The 10,000-nt window shown below is 42.8% G+C and overlaps 1 protein-coding gene across 1 annotated transcript in view; it reads right to left on the bottom strand.

Annotated features, from left to right (window-relative positions):
* Nucleotides 1-10,000, bottom strand: part of LOC124379978 (E3 ubiquitin-protein ligase SH3RF3-like) — a 52,561-nt gene that overhangs the window by 7,124 nt on the left and 35,437 nt on the right. The window contains exon 3 of the mRNA XM_046840645.1: nt 4,077-4,172. Coding sequence (XP_046696601.1) covers nt 4,077-4,172 — 96 coding nt within the window. The remainder of the gene's footprint in view (nt 1-4,076; nt 4,173-10,000) is intronic.

The raw sequence follows: 10,000 nt of genomic DNA, 5'->3' as shown, positions 1-10,000 counted from the left end.
TTCATAGTCTTAGTTTAGGAACAAATACAGCACTGAACCACAAAACAAAAGTGGAGCACACGAGCAGGGGTCAGTGCAGTGTCAGGGGCAGAACAAAACGTCCATCAGATGTTAGATTAATCTTGTGGCTGGTTTAATACAGCAGAAGAAGCGTATATGTTCACAAGATATTTGAGTATTTGGGGTGGTGGGAATCATGGCACTGTTGCTTCTCCCATAAAGTAAATGTTGTTGCTGGTTCTGTGGAGATGATCCAGAGCACTACACTTCTAAACAAACTCCTTGTGTTAAGAACTTCCTGCCGCTTTAAAAAGCCAACGCCTGGACTCGTTTCCCTGGAGCAGCTTCATGTTTCACTCTATGTCATGTATTTGAGGAGAAACTTAAAAGTGCACAGTTCTAGCATGCCTAAGGCAATGTTGTCCTCAGTCTGGACCTCCTCAGCAGATGCTGAAATCACTTACGGTTATCTGGCTGAACTTGGTTAACAAGAGCAATAAGATCAACCACATGCTCAAGTGATAAGTTGAGAACATTCTCAGTAAATCTTGCCTCATGCCAGTGAACTGTGTAACCTGCAGAAGAACACTCAGAGCATCACACTGCCTCTTCCCATGGGGTCTATCCTGGTCCATCCATGCATCTCCTCCCCAAGTAAGCCATGCCACACACCTGGCCATCCACATGATGGAGAAGATGGAAAAGACAATGCTCCATGGTCCAGTTCTGATGCTTACATGTGCATTGTAAAAGTTTTGGGTGGTGTACAAGGTCATTGTGGGCTTTCTGATCACTCTGCAGCTGTAATCTGTATTTCTTCACCTTTACACTGAGGACTATTTACTGTAAGTGCTTTAATAAAAGTCTGCAGATCCTCAGCACCCTGCTGAGTCCGTCATGGTAGAGCGTGAAAGCTGAATAAAACGGCACACTGCCAGAAAATGGGTGTAAAAATATCTTAGAAGCAGGAAAGGAAAATAAACACATTATTGAAAATCTATTTCTATTCTGTGTGATAGAGGAACGTGAAGCACAGCTCCATTCACTCAGGAGTTCTTCACACCAATTCACTCTTCTCATCATTCAGTCATTACAGAGACTCAGAAAAAGACACCTACTGGAACTGTAATGAATGGACATTCGGTGTTGAGGATGAAGTTTTGACTCTGGTACCTCTTAAGGTTTCTTCCTCATAACATTTTATCGAGTTCTTTTCTTCACCACAGTCAACACTGGATCACTCATTAGGGACAAACTTATAAATAACCTCTTTTTCTCCTTAAAGCTGCTTTGTGAAAATGTGCACTGTTAAAAACTCTACACAAAAAAACCCTGAATTGAATGTGATTCTTCTAAAACTTGGAGATTCTGGAAAATAAACAGCACGGTGGTGTAATGAAGCTGAGTTACTGTAGCTATCACCTTAACACTTTCCTAAAACTGCTGTTATCACTTACATTAATTACAGTGTCACTACAAAGAACTGAAACTGGAGACTCCTTACAGAAATCTTTACTTTATCACACTTACACACGTTACCTTTTAAATAAACATTGAAAGTTTACTATCAGGGTTATATTACATGGAGCGTACACTGAACACGCCCACATAAAGAAGCTGTTGCTATGGAAACAATAACATATTAGAACAATTAAATAAACCTGTTCTGACCAATGAGAGTGAAATATTCATCAGCACCAGGGCAGAATGTTGACTAATTACTACACCCAGGGGCAAATACCTGCTCATATCCATAAAAAGAGCTCTAATGTTCTCTCTCCCTCCCCTTCTCTCTCTCTCTCGCTCTGGCTCTCTCTCTCTCTCTCTCTCTCTCTCTCTCTCTCTATCTATATATATATATATATATATATATATATATATATATATATATATAGTGAGGAAAATAAGTATTTGAACACCCTGCTATTTTGCAAGTGCTCCCACTTAGAAATCATGGAGGGGTCTGAAATTGTCATCGTAGGTGCATGTCCACTGTGAGAGACATAATCTAAAAAAAAAATCCAGAAATCACAATATAGATCTGTTAGTCTGCCTTTAAAATGTCCACCTCCACTACATTTATTATCCTAAATTAGATGCACCTGTTTGAGGTCGTTAGCTGCATAAAGACACCTGTCCACCCCATACAATCAGAAAGAATCCAACTACTAACATGGCCAAGACCAAAGAGCTGTCCAAAGACACTAGAGACAAAATTGTACACCTCCACAAGGCTGGAAAGGGCTACGGGGAAATTGCCAAGCAGCTTGGTGAAAAAAGGTCCACTGTTGGAGCAATCATTAGAAAATGAAAGAACCTAAACATGACTGTCAATCTCCCTCGGACTGGGGCTCCATGCAAGATCTCACCTCGTGGGGTCTCATTGATCCTAAGGAAAGTGAGAAATCAGCCAAGAACTACACGGAAGGAGCTGGTCAATGACCTGAAAGGAGCTGGGACCACCGTTTCCATGGTTACTGTTGGTAATACACTAAGACGTCATGGTTTGAAATCATGCATGGCACGGAAGGTTCCCCTGCTTAAACCAGCACATGTCCAGGCACGTCTTAAGTTTGCCAATGACCATTTGGATGATCCAGAGGAGTCATGGGAGAAAGTCATGTGGTCAGATGAGACCAAAATGGAACTTTTGGGTCATAATTCCACTAAATGTGTTTAGAAAAGAAGAATGATAAGTACCATCCCAAGAACACCATCCCTACTGTGAAGCATGGGGGTGGTAGCATCATGCTTTGGGGGTGTTTTTCTGCACATGGGACAGGGCGACTGCACTGTATTAAGGAGAGGATGACTGGGGCCATGTATTGCGAGATTTTGGGGAACAACCTCCTTCCCTCAGTTAGAGCATTGAAGATGGGTCGAGGCTGGGTCTTCCAACATGACAATGACCCGAAGCACACAGCCAGGATAACTAAGGAGTGGCTCTGTAAGAAGCATACCAAGGTTCTGGCGTGGCCTAGCCAGTCTCCAGACCTAAACCCAATAGAGAATCGTTCGAGGGAGCTCAAACTCCGTGTTTCTCAGCAACATGCCAGAAACCTGACTGATCTAGAGAAGATCTGTGTGGAGGAGTGGGCCAAAATCCCTCCTGCAGTGTGTGCAAACCTGGTGAAAAACTACAGGAAACGTTTGACCTCTGTAATTTCAAACAAATGCTACTGTACCAAATATTAACATTGACTTTCTCAGGTGTTCAAATACTTATTTGCAGCTGTATCATACAAATAAATAGTATATATTGTGATTTCTGGGTTTTCTTTTTTAGATTATATCTCTCACAGTGGACATGCACCTACGATGACAATTTCAGACCCCTTCATGATTTCTAAGTGGAAGAACTTGCAAAATAGCAGTGTGTTCAAATACTTATTTTCCTCACTGTGTGTATATATATATATATATATATATACCTCTCTCTCTTCCTGTCTATCTCTCTCACTCACTTTCTCTCTCTCTCTCTCTCCATCTATCTCTCTTTCTCTCCCTCATTCTCTCTCTCTCTCTCTCTCTCTCTCTCTCTCTCCCCCACCCCCCTCTCTCCCCATCCTTCTCTATTTCCCCGTTTTCTCGTTGTGATGTATGTAATTTGAGAGTCTGTAATCCATCTATCATTCATGTATAGACAGAGACCTGCAGAACACTGAGATGACAATAGAAAAGGACTGAAGTATAATCACGGATGATGAGAAATTGCTGTAAATGATTGTTCCAGGTTCTGGGAGCGTTGCTCTTCTATACATCACCCATAATGCACTGCTTCACAGGTTTAATGATAGCACTGTTCTGCTGACGTGCTGATGAAGACCGTACGGCAGACTCGGCTGTACTTCACGCCTTCCTGGATCATTTATTCTCATGTTTATGGGGTTTATGAGGGCACGCTGGTGCATTGTGGGATACTGCACTGGGAAGGCTACTCAATAACCTTTGGGAATTGGGGTTTGATGAAAACACACTTATCATTTTTATCATTTTACTCCTTTCCTTGTTTTCTGGACTAAACAGTACTCACAGTCACTTGAAAAATGAACACATGAGCAAACCGTGGCTCTTACCTCCACATAGAGGATCGGGAAAATGCCAATTTTATCTCCCAGCATGCCTTCTGCCCAATTCTCATCCACTCGCCGAATCACTGTCAGAATCTCATCCTGGAGAAAGAAAAATGATTAAACAAGTTAATGTACAGGACAATGTATATACAGTCTTATTAAATACAAACCTGTACCAGCATTCACTGTACCAGCACTCACTGTACCGGCACTCACTGTACCGGCACTCACTGTACCGGCACTCACTGTACCGGCACTCACTGTACCACGCCCCTACACACCACCACACCCCTACATAACCAGGCACCTACCCACATCTAAGCGCCTGCACACAACTATGCGCCTATGCACAACCAAATCCCTACACATGACCAAACCTTTACACACAAACAAACCGCTATACACGACCTCGCACCTACACACGCCCAAACCCCTACACAAGACCAACACCCTACACATGACCACGTGCCAACACAAAACCAAACCCTACACATGACCAAACCCCTTCACACAACCACGCCCCTACACACAACCATGCCCCTAATGCCACAACCATGTCCCTACACCCGACTACGCCGATACACACAACCACGCCCCTACACACAACCATGCCCCTAATGCCACAACCATGTCCCTACACCCGACTACGCGATACACACAACCATGCCCCTACACACGACCAAACCCATACACATGACGACGTGCCTATACACGACTACATCCCTACACACAACCATGTGCTTGTATTCACCCTTTGTATCTGCCACCTGCTATCCACCCTCTGTATCCACCCTCTAAATCTGCCCTTTGTATCTGCCCTATCCTGCTATCCACCCTCTGTATCCACCCTCTGTATATGCCCTATCCCCCCTATCCACCCTCTGTATCCACCCTCTCACCCTCTGTATCCACCCTGTGTATCTGCCCTCTGCCCCTATCCACCCTCTGTATCTGCCCCATCCCCTTATCCACCCTCTGTATCCACCCCACCGTATCCACCCTCTGAATCTGATCTATTACCCTTATCCACCCTCTAAATCTGCCCTTTGTATCTGCCCTAATCCCCCTATCCACCCTCTGTATCTGCCCTAATCCCCCTATCCACCCTCTGTATCTGCCCTAATCCCCCTATCCACCCTCTGTATCTGCCCCCTCATCATTAGCACTGCAGACGATATCACTTCTTATACACACCTAATAAAATCTTGTTAATTATACTGTAATGTCACATACTCACTGCTGCTGCACCTGAACCCCACAATCAGCTCCAGGTTCCCACTTTGACCTTTATCCCCAGAAATCATGTTTTGCACACGTCATTTGATTCTGGACATAATAGTTTATATAAAATATGTAGGAAATAAATTTACATTAAAAAGCTAAACCTGAAATAAATCATGACTCTGAAAAACACGTCCATCAGATGTAAACCACTGAATCAGACTTCCTGTTTAAATAGACCTGAAGCAGTGTGTGTGCAAGTGTGTGTAGCTCATACAGTTAAGGTGTGTCTGTGTGAGTCTGTGTGTGTGTGTGTGTGTGTGTGTGTGTGTGTGTGTGTGCATGTGTGTGTGTATGTCTGTGTGAATCTGTGTCTGTGTGTGTGTGTGTGTGTGTGTGTGTGTGTGTGTGTGTGTGTATGTCTGTGTGAATCTGTGTATGCATGTCTCTGTGTATGTGTGTGTGTGTGTGTGTGTGTGTGTGTGTGTGTGTGTGTGTGTGTGTGTGTGTGGTTGCATATAAACCGAGCCAAACAGATGGCAGGAAAAAGATTTGATTTGATTTGATCCAAGAGCACACACAAGGCTTTTTTTGTTCACACACACACACACACACACACACACACACACACACACACACACACACACACCTGCAGTAAGAGGCAAACACTGTGTCTGTGAGTTAATCAATCAGCACTCCTTTGTTCTTCAGTTTCTTTATTAAAATAATCCACAGTCACTCAGAAACACACTTCATTCAAACATCACACAGACACACTATGTGTATGTGAGCATGTGTGTGTGTGTGTGTGTGTGTGTGTGTGTGTGTGTGTGTGTGTGTGTTTAGTGTGAGTGTAGAGCAGTGTGTGTTCGCGGTTGGAAATGTGGTGGAACATGAGACCATTGTCTCTGTGGCACTTGGTGTCTTTCAGGAGGATGGTTTCTTGGTCCTTATTGAAGGTCCTGTGAAACTAAATGTGTTTTTTAAGTTCAGGATTGAGGACTTTGATTATAACATTGTCGTTTTACTACTGCGGGCATTAAATGTTTTAAATGTGGTCAATTAGGGCATCTTGTTTGCGCCTGTCCTGAAGAACAGAGTGACCCCGGTGTTTCTAAGCGACCGGGGCAGGAAGCAGCTGAACCTGCGAGAGTCGTTCCCCCTGCGGCTTCAGCTCGGGCTGCTGCTGAAAGCCCCGTAACTGCTGCTCCACCAGGGTCTAGTGAGGGTGAGCCCAAAGCTCAGACTGTAAACCAGAGCTCCACTAGTGACAGACGCACCCCAGAGAAGTACTGCTCGGTTGAACCAGACCAGGAGAAGCCCTGCACGGCTGACATAAAAAAGTTTTTAAGAACCACAAAGTGGGAGAAAAATGTATAAATTGAAAAGTTCTTCTCAGACCATAATGTTTGTTTATGATGTCAAGCATTTTAGAAGAGAAGGTGCCTTTACTGCTCAAGAAATATTAAGGCCAACGAAGCTGATAACGAAGGTCAGTAGGGAGAACTCTGATGAAGATTGATAAAGTCTGCTGCAGGTTTTAATTTGAAGTGTTTTTATAATTTGTATGTTTTATTTATAATAATGGAAGGATTTCAGAATGCAAGTTTTAACATAAACAGAGCAAGAGAACACATAAAGAGAGTGAAGATGTAGGAGCTCATTAAACAGAAACGTATTGATGATGTTATGCTGCAGGAGACCCACAGTGACGTTAGTAACGCTGCTGATTGGGTGAAGAAGTCTGACAAGTTGCCGATTTTCAGCCACGTCACATCACGTGTTGCCCTGCTTTTTACTTGTAATTATATTCCTGTTTCTTATACAAGTTTTAAATGGGAGGCTTTTAAAAGTGAATGTTGTAATGAGAATGAGGTTTTAGTGTTTATCTGTGTGAACGCCACCAGTGCAGTGGAGAGAATTAAGTTTTTTACACAAACTCAAATGTTGTTTTAAACTGCAGATTTTTTACTTTTGGGTGTGATTTTAATTGTACAGAAGAAAATACAGACAGAAATCATGAAGAACCTCATGTAGCTTCCCGTAAGCGCCTGTGGGAGATGGTTGAGGACCACGATCTCTGTGACATTTGGAGAAATCTAAATAAAAAACAGAAACATTACACGTGGGGACACAGCATAGACAACACGCTCTCCCTGGTGAGATTAGATCGATTTTATAATTATAAGCATCAATTGACTTATTTTACAAAGTGTTTTATTTTTTCAGTAGGCATCTCAGATCACTGTATGGTCCAGTGCACCATCAGTAAAAAGAATATTAACCTGTTAGCCTTCGACACAGATTTTGGGACTCACAGCTGAAATGCGCTACCTATCTTTAAATGTTAACAGACTTCATACACAATTTAAATATCTCTTCTAAAAGAAGACACTTTGAGCTTTACTGTCCATTATTCACTGTTGATATTGCTCAAAAATATATTAAGTTATAGTTGATTAAGTACTGTAGAAAAAAAAAATCCTTAAATAAATTTAGTTTCCCTTCATATATAAATAGATGAAATCAGTCCTGGAGCAATCCAGAAAAGTACTTAGTTGAAAGCCACATGTCTCATTAGTTTATATTTCAAATTATATGAAGATTTTCATAACAAATGAGATTCCTACAAACATTTATCTGAGACTGTGTCTGATCCTTTTCTCCTCCCCCTGTTTGAGAGACACCTGCTAAACTCAGGTGATCATTCATACTCTATTCATACAGTCTGCATATTAATGAGCTGCTGATCAGTAAAGGCTTTTGTTCTACATGTTTGGGGATGTTGATATTGATTTGGCATTAATATTGATGACCAGGTAGCCAAACAAGCTATTGTTCTACAGTCATGTCTATTCATATTGATGTGCGGCCATTCCAATCTCAACAACACACACACACACACACACACACACACACACAAACTTACTTTTCAAGCATTTCTCTTATAAAAACAAACAGGCAATAAAACCAATAAAATCGTATAAAGCTATAAAGGGAGATTTATTGTAACTTACAGATGTAGAGCTCCATGTCTCTGTCGTTTTTTATGCAAAAGTTATTCGGAAATATCTAAACACAAACACCAGCCGAAGTTCTGTGACGTAACCAAAGGAATAAACATCTAAATAACAACACTATTGTTTGTTTGGAGCAGAACATGCTTTACAGCATGTTGTTCACTGGACCCTTATCTTTCCTAATAAACCAGGATCAGCAGCAGAGGATGTGTTTGTGACTCGTTATTACAATATTAATGTAAGTAGTGCAGTTTTTTTTATGCATGTTGTTGTTGTGTACTGCTCACACACATTCAGCAAATACATTCGTTATATTTTTCCATTAAACAACAGTGATCTGAAATCGCTGCTTGACACTTGGTTAGTCATGGTTACGCTTCTCCCTATTTATTTAAATTTATTGCTAAACATTAACACCTGAGAACACTTTTAGAAGATGCCTATTTTAGAGAGTCTTTTTTTTATGAAATTGTAGAAGCAGCTTTTAACTCCCTACATCACTGGTGGGATGTAACCAAGGGAAAATCTACATTTTCTGTCAACAGTACACTCTCAATATCAAAAGCCCTCAAAAATAAACAGGGCAAAATAAACGTCTTGTTGGACACTACAGCACAGGGGGCGCTGGTCTGCTCACGCTTTAAAAGCATTACTGAGACGGATGCTCCTTCTAAGTTATGCATGCTGTGTGAACAGAATCAGGGGATCTCGTGTCAGAGCCCACTGAAATGCACAAGCAGACAATTAACTTCTATCCAAAGTTGTATAGCAGCGAGAGGTCAGGTGGTGGAGGAGAGATTCCTCAAGGACCTGCCAAAGCTCTCAGAGTCAGTGGCCAAGGATTTGGACAGGGAGCTGACACTGGCAGAGCTTCAGGAGCTTCTCCACGGCATGGAGAGCCTTCCACAAGTGTCCTCCATCTGCCCAAGGAGACAGGGGGGCAAGGGCTGGTTCAACTCACCAGCAGAGCTGCAGCCTTTCGCCTCCAGTTTATTCAGAGACTCCCAACTGGGCCCAGTAACCAGTGGACTTCTGCACATGGTGGATGGACTGGGGCTGGACAGAACTTTGTTTTTAATGGACACAAACACACTGGATGTTACTGGTTTACCAGTTTTTTAATATGGACAGATTAAAGGCTGCGGAACATTACACTGGCTGCTTGAGGAGCCCCTGATGCACTGGAGTCATCTGGACATCTCAGGTGCAACCACCCCCACACTGTCCAGAGCCATCATGTCCTCAACGATCATCATACTCCGAGAGCTGGTGAACGTAGCAGGGACAGACCTGTCACACATGGAGGACCTGGCAGCACGTATGGCACAGTCCCTGTGCATCACCAACCATCTCCTACATCCCTGGAGGTCCACACTAACAGCAGAGGATCATGTTCAGCTGAAGAACTATGAAATCGGCGAGAGCGGTCCTACAGAGGAGAAACCCTTTCTCCAGCTGGACATCGCTCCTGACCTCGACAGGTGTGGAATCCCCTCCAGAAGTGCAGTGGTGAAGGGGAGATGAACTTTGGGACAGTGTAGGAGAAGCTGCTCAACAGGGCCTGTGTTAAGGTTTTAAATAAGAATAAACTGAGTGGGAGGGTGGACCCCCAGTGGAGAAATGTTCTTGGTTTTAATGATGATATTAAACCAGAGTGGAGACACTGTACAAACCACCGTTAACCAA

This window comes from Silurus meridionalis, chromosome 3, assembly GCF_014805685.1.
Source record: "Silurus meridionalis isolate SWU-2019-XX chromosome 3, ASM1480568v1, whole genome shotgun sequence".
Taxonomy (NCBI): Eukaryota; Metazoa; Chordata; class Actinopteri; order Siluriformes; family Siluridae; genus Silurus; species Silurus meridionalis.
This window is presented reverse-complemented; position numbering and strand designations above follow the sequence as displayed.